A 21200-nucleotide genomic window follows, 5' to 3' on the forward strand; every position below is an offset into this window, starting at 1 on the left:
GCCCAGAGGGGAGATCAGTATTCCATTGAGCTGCGGATGAAAGCCTTGTATGTGGTGAGGAGCTCAGGTGTGCCAAGGAAGGACTTCGCACGACGGAGGATGCCCAGTCGGCGACTGGCTTTGGAGGCCAGATTTGAAATGTGGTTTTCCCAGGAAAGATCATGGCAGATAGTGAGACCCAAAAGCTTGAGTGACAGAACTTCGTGGAGAGGATTATTCAGAAAGTGGATGGGAGGGTTGTCCAGTCGGTCTTTTCGGAGAGACATCGTAAGAGTGTGAGATTTGTCAGGATTGAAATACATGTTCCACTTGTTTGCCCAGTCTGTGATTTTGTCCAGGTCTGCAGAGAGTGAGGAGGCTGCAGACTGCCGATCTGAGGGATGAAGAATGGAGCGACAGAGAGTAGAGTCATCAGCAAAGAGATAGAGAGGATTTTCAAGAGAGTCAGAGAGATCATTGATGAAGACCAGAAAAAGCACAGGGCCCAGAACACTGCCTTGTGGAACTCCAGCCTGAACAGAAAGAGGAGATGAGAGAAACCCATTCAGGGCCACACGTTGACTACGACTAGAGAGGAAGTCCGCCAGCCATGCGTGGAGATTTCCATGGATATCAAAAGAGGAGAGTTTGGTGAGCAGAGCGGGGTGCCAGACCGTATCGAAGGCACGTGATATGTCAAGGGAGACTGCTCTAATTTCCTGTTTGGCATTGAGGACCTCCATCCATTGTTGACAAAGCAGAAGCAGCATGTCCAGAGTAGAGTGACCAGGTCTGAAACCAAATTGATGATCAGAGATCAAGCCATTGGAGAAGAGGATCTCCTCCATTGGAGAAGAAGAGAAGGTTTACATCTCCGCCGTAAACAGGGGTATTACTGTATCTAATGCTCATTTTGTAATTCACGCTACTGCACGTAATACTGCATAAAGTAAATGGTGTCAAAGTACTCACATCCACGGATTTCCATTACCAAAAAAGTTTTTAATCATGCCATCACCAATAGCTGCTTTTAGATTCACATAGGGAAGATGATTATGAAAAGAAGAGTAGGATTAATATTAACGTGACACAACAAATACATTTCTTAACTATCCAGTGAGGGACTGCTTTACGCAAATATAAATGTTGCTAATAGACCACAAGTGATGGTCTTGTTAACCGCTAAACTACAATGAAAACCACAATATTCACAATTCGTTTTACAGGGATCCACAATTCGTTGAAAACCACAATTGGTTTTACAGGGATCATAACTTTCAAAATGAAGTCGTCCATCCCAGATTGCTCGGCAAGCATGCACAGAAACGCATAGTAATGAAGTAAATCGGGGCGGCCTGCACATTTTTCATATCTCCCAGATAACGATTGCAGAATGAAATGTATATATATATAAAAAAAAACTTTTGAAGAAGCTGAAAGTACTTGTAAGTATACCTGCGAAAAAATGGTGTGCCTCTGCACAATGTTGTTGTTTCGTATGTAGCTTGTGGCTGCTGGTTGCATTATTTCTGGAAGTGCTGCTTTTTTTTTGAATTTCTTGAATTTTTCAAATTTTCAAATTTCAAATTTTTTTTTTTTCAAAAAAAATTTTTTTTTTCAAATTTTCAAATTTTCAAAAATTTCAAATTTCTTGAATAGCCTGCTGCAATTCACGCACCGCATATGCAGTGCCCCTTTTACCATTAAGTTGGTACTCATTTTGCCAACCTCGGAAGGATGACAGGCTGAGACAACCCCTTTCAACAGCACCACAGTGGCTCAAACTCAAGACCCTGAGATCTCAAGCCAGCCAGCTTTAACCATTAAGCCAACACCAGGCTTCATCTGCAAAATGAAGCAGTTGGAGAACTTCCTGATCAACTCGTCCAAGAGTTGACATGCTGCAGTTCATATTGCAAAAACTACCAATGATGTACGCCCGCGAAATGCCAAAGGTTCGCAGATGTGCGTTCTAACCAAACTTTTGTGCTTCTTAACACCGATGGGAAGGTCATATCTGACTCTTGTCAATGCACAGGGTAAGTTGACAATAATGATATTTACTCTTAATGTTTGGCAATAAAAACATTGCCTCAAACAGGGAACCATGATTGTCATGGGGCCCGCAAGGCTAACCCCCGCTCTAGCGGGGAAAAATGGTCTTAAAAACGAGCATTCATTCATTCATTCACTCTTAATGTTTGGGCGGAGGGCCAGGGGGAGCGTAAGGGCTGTTATAATTATATATTTTTGTTTGGTGCCAGAGTCACAAGAGAAATACTATATTTTTGCATCTATTGATGAAAGAAAGGTCCGTCTGTGTGTGTGTGTGTGTCGTTGGTTGTTATCTCCATTTATGGGTTTCATGAGGTGGAACAGAGTCCTCCCAGGACCCAAAGTATCCATCTCCGCTTCGTTCAGGGATCACGGTTCATGGACCAAGCTGTTCAACTTTTTTTGAGTTTTGTTCCAAGGGCTCTTTTCAGGATTGTCACCGAACACCGGATTGCCTCCAGTTGTAGTTCATTTGTGGCAATATTCCCAGGGATGGTGGTGGTGGTGTGTGTGTGTGTGTGTGTGTGTGTGTGTGTGTGTGTGTGTGTGTGTGTGTGTGTGTGTGTGTGTGTGTTCTATCCACACTCCACAGCCACCCGTAGAATGTACTAACACGAAGAGGAAATGATATGATCCGATCAACTCTCATATATTTCTTACATTTCTGTGAGTCGATTTGCATTTAGGAACAGAACAATTATGGTTAACCATCCTGAAATTTCCACTCTTTTGTCTAAATGCTGAAAATCATGTTTAAAATATGATTTCAACAAGAGGGAGAATTGCTTTGCAATACATGTCCTCCACTGGTCCGAATAAATGTTCTTGTTCCAAGCACTCAGCAATTGCTACAGAATATGTTCCAGTTTCTGTAACTTATCATAACTAGAGAGGTTCCAGGGAACCTGAACTCAACTGGTCTATATCAATATGGTTAGAATATGCATAATAGAACCACAAACTACAGACGTGGCATTTAAGATGGAATATTTTTTTTGTGGGGGTGAACTTACTTTTCAAGATGACTTAGAACCAAAAGTTCATTGGAATTATGTTGAAATTATTCTAGATTTTGTTAATGTGACCTTTAAAAGAAACAAAAACCACATTTGACATTTCGAAACAAATAAATTGATCCTTGAAAGTGATGTAAACTGATATCGAACTCAATTCACGGACAGTACTGTGTTAAACTTCTGTACGTTTTCCAGAAGTATCTCTTTATTTTACACATGAGCCAAAAAAAATTTCAACAAAAACAAAAGTTAAATCATGACTAGGATTACGGACAGTAAAATTACAGTTCAGTACTTCGTGTAACCCCCACGAGCATTCAGGAGAGAACGTACACGTCGAGGCATGCTGTTCACGAGATTTGCCAAGGCTTGGACAGGAATCGCTTGCCATGCAGTGACAATAGCCTGCTGCAATTCACGCACATTGGTGGGCTGCTGGACCAAGTTGTCGATTTGACGCGTTAATTCTGCCCACAAATTCTCTATCGGATTCATATCCGGGGACATGGCAGGCCACTCCATATGCTTGACACCATGGTCAACAAGAAAGTGTTGGATCATGCGAGCACGATCAGGCCATGCATTGTCATCTTGGAAGACAAAGTTTCCTCGAAAGGCTGCACGAGCAAATGGAAGCAATGTTTCTTCCAGAATGGCCCTGTACTTGAACTGGTTCAGGTTTCCATTCAGAACAACCAGGTCAGTTTTTCCCCCTGCATGAAAAGCAGCCCAAACAGTCATCCCACCACCTCCAGCTTGGACTCTTGGCACTATACAATCTTCGTTGTAGGCTTCATGCATTTGTCTGCATACTCGGACGCGGCCATCTTGACGATAGACCAGAAATCTAGACTCGTCACTGAAGGTCACGTGATTCCAGTGTCCTGGCTGCCATTGACGGTGCTCTCTGGCCCATTGCAATCGGTGCTGGCTGTGTTGTCTGGTCAGGCGTGGCTTTCTCAGGGGACGCCTGGCACGATAGCCTGCTTGAACCAGACGTTGGTTGACTAGCCTTCTGGATACAGGCACATTTGTCAGTTGCTGCCACTCAGCCCTAAGCCGATTAGCTGACTTGGTACGGCCATTGCAGACTAACCGGTGCAGCTGGCGATCATCTCTCCTTGTGATTCTGCGGGGACGTCCTGGGCTCGGTATTGGAGTAGGGACACCCCTCTGAGCATTTCGTTTCAGGATCTTTGACACCTGACCTTGAGTGATGCCATACTGCCAAGCAATGGCACGCTGTTTCATGCCGGAATATCGTAAAGCCACCACTCCATGACAAACAGCATTGTCAAGTTGATGGACCATCTCCAGAGGAAGCGGCAATAACTTTTGTAGACGTGCAGCAGTTGTTTTCCACTAATACAGAACCAACAACCCTTATATACCCGATTGTGAAGCCAATCGTCAAATGTACCTGTCCTTACATTTTGTCATGCCACCTGTGATATTATCCTGTTATTGACTTCTTGCTGCGAAAGACAATCAGTGACATGGTTCTTTTGACAAAGAAATCACCGAAGCGTAAAAGAAACTCACCAGATTGATATACTGAGTTCAGAAAGTAAACCCAAGTCAAGAATAAAAAAAATATTCCATATTAAATGCCAAGTCTATATATAGTTTATATGTGCTAAAAATATATGACAAAAATTGATTTTTCAATGTGGCCGCCCTGCCACGCCCATTTTTGGGCGTGCAACGCCCAAATGCAATCCCAAACTAGTTTGTCTTAAAGATGCTGCATAACAAGTTTCATCAAATTTAATCAATATTTGTGACTTTTAGAGCGTAGACGTTGAATTGTTTAGACGACAGACAGACGACGGATGACGGACACTGGGTGTCGACAAAAACTCAGCTGGACTTAGTCCATGTACCAAGCCATGTACCAAGTTTCAGTTGAATATGTTAAAGTGCATGGGGGAAAAGTCTGGAAAACCACAGGTGGGACAAACAGACAGACATATGGAGAGGAGAGTAAACCTATAATCCCCTCTGGTGAAACCAGTCGGGGACTAATAACAGATTTTGCACTGGCAATAGTGGGTTCAAAGGTCCCTGTGAGCCAAACCAAAAAGTGCAAACACACACACACATCTCGTTTTTTCATTTCTGTTCCTCACAATTCTATCTCTCTTTTACACACACACACACACACACACACACACACACACACACACACACACACACACACACACACACACACACACACACACACACACACACACACACACAGCATGTGCAAAAGGCGTCATTTGAAATTAATACGTCATTTTAAAAGTCGCATATTGCCGATTTCCTCACTATGCCAAAAAATGAAAATAATAATGTCGCTCCTCCATCAAACCATATTCCTTATAGCTGATCCAAATCCCACATGGTGTCTACATTTACAAGTGCAGCATATATGCATATAAAATGTTGAAGTTGCACCAATATTCAAATTGCACAAGTTGTGTAATTTTATTCGCAACAGGCCAGATATCAGTGAATCAGAGGTCAGTTATCAGAGAGCTAGCACTCATTGGGTGAACGTAAGGTCGATTTTAGTTTGTCCTCAAATTGGGATGGCCCATTTGACATTCGCAGCTGAGCACATCGCTCATGATGTTGGGATCATAGGTTCATGTCCCATGCATTGTACCATGTCAATTTGTCCATTGTGTGTTAATGTAATATTTCTTAGGGTATGTGTACAAATCTTCTCTTTGAGCCTTATATCCCTGTGAAAAATTTATAATCAAATCATGGTTGAGCATATACAGACACAAGCCCATACGAATAGGATCCACGCATGACTATGCTAGCAAGTTAATGTAGTTCCCTAGCTATCCTAAGAAATTAACATTTCAAAAAAAAAACCGAAGAGTAAATTTAGATTGAGAGGTGTAAAGATTACCTTACCATGTCCCACTCTGCACATATATATGGGCCTGGTCGCAAGATGACTAACAGGCCAACTTGACTGGCCAGTTGCAGGAACAAAGAGAGGTTATGGTCTCCAGTAAAGTTGTATATGCCAGGACTTTTCTCATGAAAGTTCCAGGGAACATAACTGGAAAGACCAGGAAACAAACAAGAGAGAACATACGTTTTATGCGTGGAGCTTAAGGTTCGTGATTTATGGCATGAAAGCTTGAAGGAGGGGTCAGGAATGGAGTGTTAGGTTGAGGGATATTGATATTATGAAATTCAGTTACCTCCCTTGTTTGTAACCCTCATTTCACGTTACTGCTGACATATACCAGTTTAATGTAATCAAACGTGGTTTTTTTTTTTTTTACATGGTGGTGTGCGTAGGCACACTCGCCTCTGGGCTGTCCAGCATTGGTTAGAATATCGATCCAACTATAAAATATCACCATGGTGCTTCACACGCAGTGTGAGGCATCCACCAGAACGTGTGCACCATCCACTGGAAGGACGTTAAGCTGGAGGACTTGACTGCCAGCACTGGTTGTTGGTGTTTATTAAATATCCCACGGTGTTTTCACAAGAGGAAGTGTTATCGTGTTAGCGCCAGTACCCTGAAAAAAATTCAAATTCCAGCACCTTCAGTCGAGTATCCTGCATCTGAATGTCAACCAGTTCAGGAACGGTTCAATACTAGAAACGTTTATATAGACCTCTAATTGTTATCAAATTATTAATTAGTCTTTCGGCCTCATTACACATCATCCACCAATTCCCTCCACAATCTATCACAGATCCTTGCTCAACACCTTGTGCGAGACCTTACGTCTGGATGGTGTTCAGGCCGGCCATGTACATCTTCATAAGGCGGTCCTTCCAGTAAAGTTGAGGCACTCGTGAATAATGAATACTCCCAGATACATAACGGAAGGGCTCACCATCTTTCAGAAAGCGGTCACCGTCATAATCGATGGAAAAGGAGCGCTCAGCACTCGTGGGTAACCACTGAAAGAAAGGGTAGAAGAAGGGATGACATTAGGTTCCACACAATGATAAACTGAAAGTTGCACAAACATGCATTTTAAAATAACAGAACTGAAAAAATGGTTAAAAGGCAATCAGAGAAATAGGTAGAAAAGTTCAAAAGTAAAACGTAAAAATCCAGAAGGGACAGAAATATAGCAAATTCTCATTAACATATCTATAAACTGAATAGGACTTTGGTGATGTCTCCCTATTTTTTTCATTTATGTCAGGTTTGGGTTTCAAAATAACTTAATCGCTTTATATTTGTTTGTTCATTCATCTTTAAAACATTCAGTATTTTTTTTTGTTTTTTCTACAATACTGTATTACTTTACATATTTGAAAAGTGTTCTATGGATATTCAGCACCGATTCAAATCCAGGGTTGTTGTTCCATATACACGACTTAAACATACACTTTTGTTGGAGGAAGAAGATTCAGTTTATCACAATGACAAGCAATATTTTTGTATTTACAGCAGAGATTACAGAAATAGAATTTTGTCAAGAAAGCGAACAATTTTGTGGGATTAATGTGGATGCTTGAATTAATCACATCACTATGTATGATGGAAGCTTGTATCATACTAAAATATGCAATTTGATGTCTGGCTATCTGTCTGTCTGTCTAACCGTGATACATTTGGTTGTTATTTATCCAATATCTACCAAACTTAACAGGAGGACTAATGGTCACACAATTAAGGTTGTAGTGAATTCATTTGCCCTCCCCCTCCCCAAGGGGGTTTTCCCCGCCAATGGGGATGCATGTTGAGGTGTATACAGCAACAACATGCATTTTAAGGCCATTTTCCCTGCTAGAGCAGGGGTTAGCCTTGCGGTCCCCATGACAATCTTCTCCATTTTGCCCTATTTTCTGCATCTCTCCTTGTTAACCCCCTTGCCCACATTTCTTCTTCCACCGTCTTTAGCCATGTTTTTCTCGGTCTTCCCAGTCCTCTACTTCCTTCTACATAAATTTCCATCACTCTTCTCAACTAGTCACTTTCATCCTTCCTCAACACATGACCAAACCATCTCAACCTGTTCCTCTTCACAGCATCAATCACAGGCTCTATTCCCATCATCTTTCGCAATTCATCATTTGTCTTCCTCTCTCTCAACGATACTCCGCACATCCGTCGAGCCATTCGCATTTCCACCCTTTCCAACCTTCGTTGCTGCTCTACGTTCATTACCCATGTCTCGCTCCCATAAATCATAACACTTCTCACACATGCAGCATACACCTTTCCCTTCAACTTCAACGACACTCCCCTCCTCAACAGCACGCCACTCAGTTCCCGAAACTTCTTCCATGCACATCTCACTCTTGCAACTGTTGCCGAGTCTGATCCACCTTCTCCATTCAGCATGTCTCCGAGGTAGCAAAATGTTTTCACACCTTCCAGCTTCATGCCGTCTCCAAGATCAAACTCAACATTTCCTCCATCTGCAGCTCCCTCTGTGCACACCTTACATTTGAATGTAGCTGCCACACTGGTTAATGACTCTCTCAGACCACGACATTTTTGATGAACCCACTCAGCGCACATTGTACATTGAATGGAGTTCACTCCGACACCCTTCCTGCACACAGCACATGGCCACTTTCCAGTTCTTTCCACCTCACCACATGCTTTACCACTTGCCATCACCTTCGTCTTTCCTATATTCACCTTCAGACCTTTTGTCTCCATACATTCCTTCCACTTGTTCATCTTTTCCTTCAGTCCATCCATACTTTCCGCAATCAACACCAGATCATCTGCATACAACAACTCCCACGGTAAACCCTCCTTTGCGTTCTGAGCCAGCACCTCCATCACAGCTACAAATAGTAGGTACCGACCCCGGATGCACTCCCACCTTCACCTCAAACTCACCACTGTTCCCGTCCTTCGTCCTTACAGCTGTGCGTGCTCTTTTGTACATTGCCATCACTACTCTGATCAACCATTCCTCCACGCCTAACTTCCTCAATGCCCATGTCAATACTTCGCGTGGAACCCTATCGATTGCTTTCTCCAGATCAACAAACCCAAGAAACAACTTCTTCCTCTTCTCCATGTACTTCTCCTGCAACTGCCTCACAATAAAGAGCGCGTCTGTCGTTCCTCTTCCTGGCATTAATCCAAACTGCATTTCGTCGATCTTCACCTTCTTCCTTATCCTCCTCTCCAACACCCTTTCCAATACCTTCATTCCATGCTCCAATAACTTTATCGCTCGGTACGAGCCACACTCCAAAGGGTCACCTTTCCCTTTGTATAGAGGGACGACGGTACTCAGTTCCCAATCCACTCGAATGCAGCCTTCTTTCACCACCAGATTACAGATCTCTGTCATTCTGTTCACACCCCAACTTCCTGCTGCCTTCAACATATCTCCCACAACTCCCGTCGGCCCTCCCGCGTTTCTACTCTTCATTGCTTTTATCGCTTCCTCAACTTCCTTCTCAGTTATCTTCTCTGCCGGTCCTAAAACTGGGTTACTCTCTATGTTGCCATCCCATTCATTATCTGTATTCAACAGCATTTCCATATATCTTTTCCATCTTCCTTTAATTCCATCTGGGTCCACAACGATTTGTCCCACTTCATCCTTCAAGCAACTCACCCCCATCACATCACACCTCTCTTTCGCTATCTGCTTTGCAATCCTGAATCCCGCTCTCTGACCCTCTTCCGAATCCGAGCTTTCTCCGAAAATTTTCCTCCATGCCTCCTGCGCCTTTGCTACCTCTTTCTTTGCAGCCTTCTTGGCTGCCTTATAACTTTCATGCTCTGCTTTTTTCTGCTCCCGTACCCTTCGCCTTCTGCCACTCCTTGAACTTCTTCCTCTTCTCGTCAATCCTCTTTCCAAATTCCTCATCCCACCACCATGTTTCCGAGTGCCTCGGTGGTCCTTTTGTCCATCCACATACCTCACCAACGGCTCCCAACAGACTATCTTTCATTGACATCCAACCACGTTCAAGCTCAACCACATCATCCTCTACCCTACTCAGCCTCTCTTTTAATGCCTCCCTTACTGTCACCTCTTTCAACCTCCACACCTTCATTCTCGGTTGGTACTTCACCCGCCGAGCTCTCCTCGCACCTTTCACCCTTATGTCACAGACAACCAAGTGGTGCTGTGAAACAGCCTCCTCCCCCGGGATCACCTGTGTCCCGGAGGTGCCCCATATCTCGCCTACGCACCACCAGGTAATCAACGGTTGTCGTCGACCCACCTGACGTGTATGTAACAAGCTTATTATCCTCTTTCTGGAACTGAGTATTACAAATCAACAAATCAGCTCCATCAGCAAACTCCAAAATCCTTTCACCTTCTCCATTTCTCACACCATATCTGTAACCCCCATGAACTCCCTCAAAACCGTCCATACTCCTTCCCACATGTCCATTTAGGTCTCCTCCTACCACAACAACGTCCTCATCTTTCACGTTTTCCATCAGCTTCTCTATCGCACACCAGAACTTGTCCTTCTCTTCATCGCTCCGACCAACCTGCGGAGCATATCCCGAGATGACGTTCACCAAGAGCTTTCCAGTCATCATTTTCACCATCATCAACCTATCACTCACTCTAGTCACACTCACCACACTGTCTACAAACTCCTCAGAAAACAGGACACCAACACCATTCACGCCCTCCGGGCACCCTTGCCACACAAACTTGTATTTCTGTCCCTGCCTACCCTTCACCATTCTCACACCACTTCCCTTCCATCTCGTCTCTTGCACACAACATATGTCCACTCTTCTTCTGATCAATACTTCCACCACTTCTCCTGATCTCCCTGTCATTGTCCCTACATTCCATGTCCCAAACCTCAGAAACCGATCTCCACTTCGGGCTGTACCCTGCCCATATGTAGTTTTATCCGTGTATACTGTATATCCATGTTAATATAGTTTTATCATGGCATTTTTCCAAGGCCGCTTCTGATAACAAAAGCATAATATTAATGGTATTACAAATCAATATTGATACTAATTTTGTCTAATAATATCCCACCTCCCCAAGGGGCGTTTCCTCCTTGGCCAAACGCTGTGTTAACATGTATAAATAGCTTATCGTGCCGTTTTCATGGAAGCACTTCTACCAGAAGTAAAAATATTAGAAACCACAAACACGTATGATTACCTTTTTAAACAGTCGCTACTAATGTTTAACACGAAACTGAAAGGAATGTGGAGGAATCCCGACACATTGGTGAGACCAGTTTTAATTACAGAACCGAGCGAAGATCTACTGTAGTCTATATATACTCCACAAGGGTTAATATCATGCATGATCTTTCCTGCCACTAAAGTGGTGTTTTCATGACATTTTTCCAAGGCCACTCCTAATAACAAAAGTAACTGGAATGGCACTCAGTAGAGACCATACCTCCAACAGGTGAACAGTTTACGTTCTGTATCCCAGAGTAGACCAGAAAATCACAATACAGAATCACATTTAATCAAAATCATCCGTCCACAACTTTTTGAAATATCCTGCTATATATCGTTTTTGGTCCTATCTCCCAATGGTGAAGAATCACTTAAAAAATTATACTAGCCAGATCCGGATCTTCACCAAAATTGAATCAATACTTCCTTGTCACACACACAACCTGTTCACAAAGTTCCGTCCAAATCCATCCATAACTTTTTGAGATATCCTGCTATATGTTGGTTTTAGCCCTATCACTCAATGGTGAGGAATCACTTTAAAAATTAAATAATTCTCGTATTTGAATCCATATTCAGATCTTCAACAAAATTAACTCAATTCGTCCTTTTCACACAAACAACCTCTCCACTAATTTTCATCCAAATCTGTCCACAACTTTTTGAGATATCCTGTTATGTATCGTTTTTGGCCCTATCTCCCAATGGTGAAGAATCACTTTAAAAATTTATACTAGCCGGATCCGAATCCAGATCTTCACCAAAATCTAATCATTTTGCCTTGTCACATACGCTACATTTCTGCCAAATTTCGACTGAATTCTTCCACAACTTTTTGAGATATATTGTTCACAAACAGACAAACAGACTCATGTGAAAACATAACCTCCGTCCACCTTTGGTGGCGGAGGTAATTAATAACACTTATGGTAATAGCATAATATTTAGATTAGGAGGCATGTAGGAAATATTCATGGAGGAGGCATGCAGGTTATACAGGAGGCATGTAGGAAAATGTTCGGAGACCGCTTGGATTCGGAAGAGGGTCAGAGAGCGGTATTCAGGATTGCAAAGCAGATAGCGAAAGAGAGGTGTGATGTGATGGGGGTGAGTTGCTTGAAGGATGAAGTGGGACAAATCGTTGTGGACCCAGATGGAATTAAAGGAAATGAAAGAGATAAATAGAAATGCTGTTGAATACAGAGAATGAATGGGATGGCAACATAGAGAGTAACCCAGTTTTAGGACCAGCTGAGAAGATAACTGAGAAGGAAGTTGAGGAAGCGATAAAAGCAATGAAGAGTAGAAAAGGGGGAGGGCCGACGGGAGTTGTGGGAGATATGTTGAAGGCAGCAGGAAGTTGGGGTGTGAACAGAATGAATCTGTAATCTGTAATCTGGTGGTGAATGAAGGCCGCATTCCAGTGGATTGGGAACTGAGTACCCTGGTCCCTCTATACAAGGGGAAAGGTGACCCTCTGGACTGTGGCTCGTATCGAGCGATAAAGTTATTGGAGCATGGAATGAAGGTATTGGAAAGGGTGTTGGAGAGGAGGATAAGGAAGAAAGTGAAGATCGACGAAATGCAGTTTGGATTTATGCCAGGAAGAGGAACGACAGATGTGCTTTTTATTGCAAGGCAGTTGCAGGAGAAGTACATGGAGAAGAGGAAGAAGTTGTTTCTTGGGTTTCTTGATCTGGAGAAAGCATTCGATAGGGTCCCACGCGAAGTCGTGACATGGGCATTGAGGAAGTTAGGAGTGGAGGAATGGTTGATCAGAGTAGTGATGGCAATGTACGAAAGAGCGCGCACAGCTGTAAGGACGAAGGACGGGAACAGTGGTGAGTTTGACGTGAAGGTGGGAGTGCATCAGGGGTCGGTACTAAGTCCACCACTATTTGTAGCTGTGATGGAGGTGCTGGCTCAGAACGTAAAGGAGGGTTTGCCGTGGGAGTTGTTGTATGCAGATTATCTGGTGTTGATTGCAGAAAGTATGGATGCACTGAAGGAGAAGATGAACAAGTGGAAGCAATGTATGGAGACAAACGTTCTGAAGTTGAATATCGGAAAAACGAAAGTGATGGCAAGTGGCAAAGCATGTGGCGAGGTGGAAAGAACTGGGAAGTGGACGTGTGCTGTGTGCAGGAAGGGTGTCGGAGTGAACGCCATTCAATGTACAATGTGCGCTGAGTGGGTTCGTCAAAAATGTAGTGGTTTGAGAGGGTCATTAACTGGTGCGGCAGCTACAGTCAAGTGTAAGGTGTGCACAGACGGAGCTGCAGATGGAGGAAATGTTGAGTTGGATCTTGGAGACGGCGTGAAGCTCAAAGGTGTGAAAACATTGTACTACCTTGGAGACATGCTGAATGGAGAAGGTGTATCAGACTCGGCAATGGTTGCTGGAGCGAGATGTGCATGGAAGAAGATTCGGGAACTGAGTGGCATGCCGACAAGGAGGGGAGTGTCGTTGAAGCTGAAGGGAAAGGTGTATGCTGCATGTGTGAGAAGTGTTATGATTTATAGGAGCGAGACATGGGTAATGAACGTAGAGCAGCAACGAAGGTTGGAAAGGCTGGAAATGCGAATGGTTCGGTGGATGTGTGGAGTATCGTTGAGAGAGAGGAAGACAAATGATGAATTGCGAAAGATGATGGGAATAGAGCCTGTGATTGATGCTGTGAAGAGAAACAGTTTGAGGTGGTTTGGTCCTGTGTTGAGGAAGGATGAAAGTGACTGGTTGAGAAGAGTGATGGAAATGAATGTAGAAGGAAGTAGAGGACGGGGAAGACCGAGAAAGACTTGGCTAAAGATGGTGGAAGAAGAAATGCGGGCAAGGGGGTTAACAAGGGGAGATGCAGAAAATAGGGCAAAATGGAGAAGATTGTCATGGGGGCAGCAAGGCTAACCCCCACTCTAGCAGGGAAATGACCTTAAAATGCCTGTTGTTGTTGTGTTGTTGGTAATAGCATAATATTGATGTTAAAAACAATAACCCCCCCACCCCCTCCCGCAGGGGTTTTGTAACTTGCGATATCCCGCCACCCCCCCCCCCCCCCCCCCAATCCCCCTCCACCCTTATGGAAGTAAATTGTATTATCTCGGGAATTTAGAATGGTGAGGCATGGTCTTATCTTTTCAATGACCGGATCTAACATAAGTAATAATAATTGGCAATAATAATAATGATAATAACATGACTCCCCCTGCTGCTCCCATAGGGAACGGGTGTACTATCTATCTATAATTCCAGCAATCTCTGTGTGTGTGTGTGTGTGTGTCTGTGTGTCTGTGTGTCTGTGTGTGTGTTTGTTTGTTTGTCTGTGACCGCTGTTTCTCGACAACCACGGGTCCGATATACTTGAAACTTGCCAGGTATATTGCTGGGGACCCGAGGATGTGCCTTTTCAAGGTTTCATATTAATCGGAGAAGTAGTTACCGAACTATGTCCAAAAAACGATTCAACCAATCAGAGAGCAGCGAGCTATCACGTGTGCCGAACGTGGCGAACAGACTCTGCCTCGGACGGCACATTTGAGAGCGTATTCATTTATTTCACGTTGGAAAACTATGTTGCCGTTAAACTATGTTTTAAAACTAATTAAAACTAATTTGCGATTCATCGTAACTGCGATTTGCGACCTTCCGGACAGTGAAGACTGCACTTCCGGCAGCCAATCACAGAACGCGTTATTGCGTAGGCGTGGCCGATGTGAGAGCGAGCCAAGCCGAGCGCGTGCGCCATTACGGTTCGTAATTCGATTTCTTCCGGAGAAAATAATAATTTCTCGATTTCTTATGCGCATTATTTCTCCCAATTCAGTCAGAGCGAAGGGCGGAAGCGAAGAGCGTTGTTTTTTTTGTTTACGGGCGTACGGGCGGGGTAGAGCGTACGGGTAGCGTTTTTTTTTTTTTTTGGCAAGGAACGGGCACCCACGTACGGGCATGCCCTAGTTAGTAATAAATACCAATACCGATATAGACTCGAAACACACAAATTACATTTTGGACCCTAATAATTCAGTTAGCAAGAAACATTATTATATTCTGGGCCATAAAATAATTTCGCTCAGGAGCACATTTAATTCATTATTATTGCATTTTTTATAAGAATTTAACATTACATACATCTAGAGGAAAATATTTATATAGAAACTACTTCACTGCATACAAAATGTTATTTCTCTCTATAAATGAACGTTTTTGAATGTGTGGTGCCCCGACTTTGCTCAGAAGTCCCATTATCCCCACCAGCTAAAGAGAGAAACAAACTCCAGTTGCTGTTCGTCTTCAGGGGAAAAAAAGAATAATAATAAAAAATTACGTATGTGGAATTTAAATCTTAAAGATCAATATAATATCGAGGTTTAGAAGTAGATTACCAGGTTGGTAACCTCTGAGCTCTCCACAAACCTTGCAGGTCTCCTCCTCCCTTTTTATTATCATTATTTTCAAAAGATAACATACAGAAATATCAGATTGGTTCAGTTACACGAGAGGTCAGCAGGTTCTCAGATTGACGGAGGATCAAATGTAAACAGGGAGACAAGGACATCACAATGTGAGTGAATGTGTGACAGAAAAGAAAGGGGCAGAGGTCAGTGAGATTATAAGGGAATTAAACATACACTGCTGTGCAAAAGTCACAGACACATTCAGGATTTACAACATATGTATGTCATGAGCATCAAAGATTGTCAAAACCTCCACTAGTGTTTTCTACTGTTACAACAATGTTGACTTATTAATACACCTTCGTTTCGGTGAGAAGAAACTAAACATGTCATTTAGTAATCATCAATTCACATTGATCAGAATCTTCAAAAACTTGTGATCACAACAACAACAAAGTAAACTATACATGAGCAGCCAATATGAAGTGTTGTTGAAGCACATTTACCAATCAGATGTAATTGATGATTTATTATCAGGTGTTCCTCATCATTAACATGGGACTATTTGGACAAATACAATGAAAAAGGAATACCAGCAACTTAGATGATCTTTGGAATGTCTTGGAAGAAGAGTGGAACACCCTTCATTCCACAAGTTTATAACAAAATTATTTGAAAGTGTCCTGAGAATAATTTCAATGGATTTGAAGGAAAAGGGTGGGCAAACTCACTATTACTAGTTAATGTCAAGGTATATTGTGTATATATTTAGTTATTTGATTAAGATTTTCTTTTTCATAAAGGTGTATTTGTTTTTAACACAAAATTTTAGTTTGCTTATGTATCAGAGTAGAAAATGCAAAATGTCTGACATATTGGCACAGCAATGTACTGTATATAAACAACACACTTTCACTCTCATTTTCCCCTCCCAAGCCCTTGACGATCACAAATTTATCCATGAACCATGGAATCTGAAAGTCTGTGGTTAGAGCATTATCTGTGCGGTTAGAGCGAAGACCTCGGATGTTTGAGGTCCACACAGTCAGGGAGAGGGAAGGGGGGTTGGGAGGGTGCAGGACAGGGAAGGAGGCTTTTCAGGGGAAGGGTGAGGCTTGGAGGGGGAAGGGTTGAGTGGATGAGTGTGGGGGAAGGTTTGAATGGGTGGGATGAGAGGGGAAGCATTGAGAGGGTGTGGTGAGGAGGGATGCAGAAAGAGGGGACATGAGGCAGAAGGATGCAGATTCCACTCACTTGTTCCTCTTCTTTCCCCGCCCCCCCCCCCCCCCCAATACAATTATTTTAAAATGGTTGTTTAGCACCTTCCATGACAATCCTTCTCCAAGACTTCACCATCCTCATTAAGCCCACCCCTTCCTTTCCAGGTTATTGTGTTTCTCTCCCCTCTCCCTCCACCAACCTTTTCAGGGTCTTTTTTGTTGTTGTTCCATTGCCTTTTCATTGTGAGGTTTCCCTTTCCTCTTCTTTTAGCCCCCTTGTTGTGCTTCAACTTGTATCCAGCTTGCTCTTCTCTGTGTCCTCCTCCTCATTCTTCTCTTCACCCATTATTCCTCCAAGTATCCCCCATCCTGCTTTTGGTGTGTTTCCCCACATGCCACTCTGTTCTGTGTTACAGCTAGCTCTTCCACAAGCCTTGACTTTCCAGACAAAAACAATTTCAGGAAGGAGTTAAGTGAAAAACAAAACAAAACAGTCAACTTTTAATATAAAAATTAATATTGTTGCGGTTTTGAGTCTGTACAAATAAAGGTTAATTTTCCCCCTCATAGTTAGTCACACTACAACACGTAGCCTCGCGATAGTTCAGTTATTTCTTAGTATGTGTAAGCATAGTCCTTTTCTTGTGTTAGTCTTGCGTTGAGTAGAATAATGAGAGTTAGGTCCCTTCCATTGCCTTATGCCACCTTATGCCGTCTTATGCCGCCTTATGCCGCCTTATGCCGCCTTTGGCTTTTGGCGCAAATTAACACGAGGCAGGCCTGACAAATCGAGGCAAGACTGAAGGAAGACGGAGGAAAAGCCGGGGGTAAGAGCGAGCCGTCAATCAGGGCTCGGAGGGAGTGGCTGCGTCACTGCGTCAAAAGGCGTGGTTAGAACATTCGAGCGAGCTAAGGGGGTTGGCAATATAACCCGTTGCGCGAAGCCCCCACCCCAGTTATGGGAGAGGAGCTTGACGAATGACTGAGTTATGAGAAGGGAGAAGCGCTTGTTGAACGAGTTCTGAGAGAAGACACGCATGAACCAAGTAATAAGGCGCTCTTACAACTTAAACGCTCGGTTGAGCTTGAGGCAGAACCTCTATCGAGTTACGCGAGTGAGAGCGTGCCGGTAATTAATCACGCTGTGAGAAACCGCCAAGCCTGGCGAGAGACGCGTACATTTCCTTCCCACCTGCCTGCTCTGCCCTTTGTTCGAGAGACGCGCTGCAAGGATCCCTCCCACCGCCTGCTTGCCTTCATCGCGGGACGTGCTGTGACCGGGGGAGAGCCACGCCGGGCGGAGCCGTTCCGGGACGACCAAGTCGGCGCGTTCGGCGAGTGAACATCATCCTTCCTTCATTCATTTCCCCCTGTGAGTGTGATCGGACCCATGTCTGGGAATCAGTTAAGACTGTATAAGGCTGCTCTGTGTCTCTGCTTTCTGGCGATCCTTGTACATAATAGTGTGAATAATTATTAAACCTGTGTTCTTCCTTTTATTCGACCGTCTCGTCCCTTCCATCTATTGACTAAGCATGGTACGAATAAAACCGCTCGAATCGGGTTCCAATACCAGAGATCTGCACGGACCACATGGTACGTCATCCGCTCGGACGTACTCAAATTACGCGTGGCTCGTGCGACGCTTGATCTCCGCTTCCGCGGCGGCGCAGGTATTTAGGTACGTGCGAGAATTGTCCCGAAACCCAACCTTGCATCTGCCCGGGAGTGGCGATTCAAATCTCGCGGTTGCGACGACCCAAGAAGAACAAGGGGCTTAATCTCCCCTTGGTAAAGGAACTGGGGTCATGCAAAACCGTAACAATATATATATACAGTATATGAACAAAGAAAAAAGTAGCCAAAACACAAAATGTATTTGCTTAATAACATAAATAACATAATAAACAAGCATTCTGAGTATTGCGCTGCAATACATGTCCCCTACCGGCAGTATGTCGTCCGGAAAACTGTTGGGGAAATTACCAAGGGTTATTTAGCCACAGGTTCTGAATCGTTCCCAATCGCTAATTACCTCAGGATGGGCTCACCTGCGATTCGCACTCGGGACTTCAATTTATACACCTTGCAGACAGGTCAGCAGAAGCACGAGAAAATAAGTTGTTGATAAAGAACCTTTCCAGTCGCTAAATATCAGTAATTTAGTATATTTTCCGGTTCACGATCAATGATCGATGTGTATATACATGTTGCTCGGCTTGGCTCCGCCCCTCACGAAAGCGCGCGCTGTGTCGCGCTTTTGACGTTCGCGAGATGAGGCTGAGGGCGTGCGGTGCGGCTTGAGAACTTTAGAATAAACAAGAGATATCCATTTTAAAAAATATTTTCGTTTATTAACGAAACCTACCAAACCACGTGCCCTATCACAAATTCCAAAAGGACATTTTAGTAGACTGACATGCTGAACAGATCTGTGAAGTTTCCCCTCAATTGGATCAAAAATGAGGGAGGGGCTCGGTTTTAAAGGTTCATGCTTAAAAACGTCATAACTCTGAAACCATGCGACGCATAACGTCACGCTCGCTGACTTTTTTGTTCGTCATGGGTATGCGATTTTGCCTGCAAAGTTTGACCTCGATCTGTTCAGCCGTTGCAGAGAAAAAGGGTTTTTTTGTGTTTTCACAAAAAACAATATGGCGGCCGAACCACGTGCCCTGTGACGTCATAATTACCATTAAAATATTCTACAGGCCGAGTCCCCCCTACAGTGAAAATTTGATCTCAATCGGTCCTATTATTGCAGAGAAAATCTTTTTTAAAGGAAATTAAAACTTAAAATGGCACTGAGTTAAGGATCATCAGAATTATCAGAATTACCAAAGTTCAAAATGCCATAACTTTGTCAAAAATGATCGAAACGTCAAGAAGTTCGATCTCGATCTGTAACTTATCATGAGGAAACCATGTGCCAAGTTTGAAATCATTAGCGTTAAGCGTTTAGAAAAAAAAGTCCGGAAAACTGTTCTTTGCATGACGGACTGACGGACGGAGGGACGGAGTGCAAACCTATAGTCCCCTCCGGTGCACACCGGTAGGGGACTAATAACATAAAAATATAGCAACATACACACACACACACACACACACACACACACAAAGTTCCCCCCTGAAATCCTAAAATTTCCCCACAGGGGGAAATTTCCCTCAGGTTGGGAAATGCTGGTATAATTTATGCACATGATGTCAGCGTCATGTCATAGGGTTAGTGTGCTTCTTTAGTTAAATATATACATATACATATACATATATATATACACCAGTTTCATTAACTTTTTGTAAGAAATACTTTGAGAAGGACACAATGGAAGGGCTCTTAAGCTCAACATGCTTGTGCTCAACACTCCACAGGAGGTGGATTAATACGTACAGCAAACCCAAGGCAAGTTACAAGAAAGTTTACTTAATTTGTCCAAGTTACTCCACACAATGACCTGCTATTTTCGAGGGTATTTCACGTCTTTAACATAAATTTAGTTTGGAGAGTAGTCCAATGCGCGTCCGAAGGAAGGCGTGCTCAGCGATGCAGCTCCCCCCCCCCTGCTGGCACTTGATCGTCACAGAAATGTATTGCATTTTTGGAGCGACCAAGGCGGGAATCGAACACAGACTAAACACCGATTGTGAGTAGACAGCCAAGCTATTTTACTGCCCACGGTATTATTAGTAAACAAAAGATCGCTATCCCGATTTTAAATATTGAATTGTTATTACCTTGTGAAGGAGACAGATGCAGATGAAGCAGTGCACAAAACGCAAGACCTGGAAAGCCATTTGGTTGTTGTTGTTGTTCCTGTTGTTGTGTTTGAGTTACTTCTGGTCAAACAGCAGCTTCCGCACACGATTCCATTTGGATATAAATCCAAAAATACCTTCAAAAAACAATGTACCTTCAATGTACAATGTAATAATACAAAAATGTACCTTCAGTAATTCGCAGCGATATGTCATATGTGAGAGACGAGACCGCGTTTATCTCGATCTCCACAACAAACAACAAAGAGAGCAAGACTTCGAAAAAACAAAAAAACACCTTGGTTGGAGTAACTACCGAAAAAGATCCGACTGCAAACTGGATTCTACTACTTCCTACATGGATCAGGTGACTATTAAAGCTACTCCGCCTTCTTCTCCCACTTGTGCTGCTGTTGTTGTTGTTGTTGTTTTTTTCCCCCTAAGTTTCAGAGACGTTTCATTGATCTACCAGAATCTATAATGCCCTTACGTGACCCCTCCCTATTCTTTCCCCCTCCCCTCTCTCCATTCTCCTCTCCTTTTCCTCTCCCCTTCCCCTCCTCCCTTTCTCTCCTCCTCCCTCTCCTTCACCCTCGCTCTCCCTTTCCTCTACCCACTCCACCTCCTCCCCTACTCTGCCTCTAAGGCTCTCCTCCTCCC

At 43.5% G+C, this 21200-nt stretch overlaps 1 protein-coding gene across 1 annotated transcript in view; it reads right to left on the reverse strand.

Annotated features, from left to right (window-relative positions):
• The window catches only part of LOC137434010 (beta-galactosidase), an 89925-nt gene extending 68976 nt beyond the window's left edge, over positions 1-20949 (reverse strand). Inside the window, exons 1-4 of the mRNA XM_078783595.1 lie at positions 20839-20949; positions 20520-20677; positions 6796-6974; positions 5961-6111 (exon numbers count right to left, since the gene is read on the reverse strand). Of these exons, the coding sequence (XP_078639721.1) occupies positions 5961-6111; positions 6796-6974; positions 20520-20579 (390 nt within the window). The 5' untranslated portion in view covers positions 20580-20677; positions 20839-20949. The remainder of the gene's footprint in view (positions 1-5960; positions 6112-6795; positions 6975-20519; positions 20678-20838) is intronic.
• Positions 20950-21200: the final 251 nt, after the last annotated feature.

The sequence above is a fragment of the Myxine glutinosa genome, chromosome 1 (genome assembly GCF_964187855.1).
Source record: "Myxine glutinosa chromosome 1, kmMyxGlut1.1, whole genome shotgun sequence".
Taxonomy (NCBI): domain Eukaryota; kingdom Metazoa; phylum Chordata; class Myxini; order Myxiniformes; family Myxinidae; genus Myxine; species Myxine glutinosa.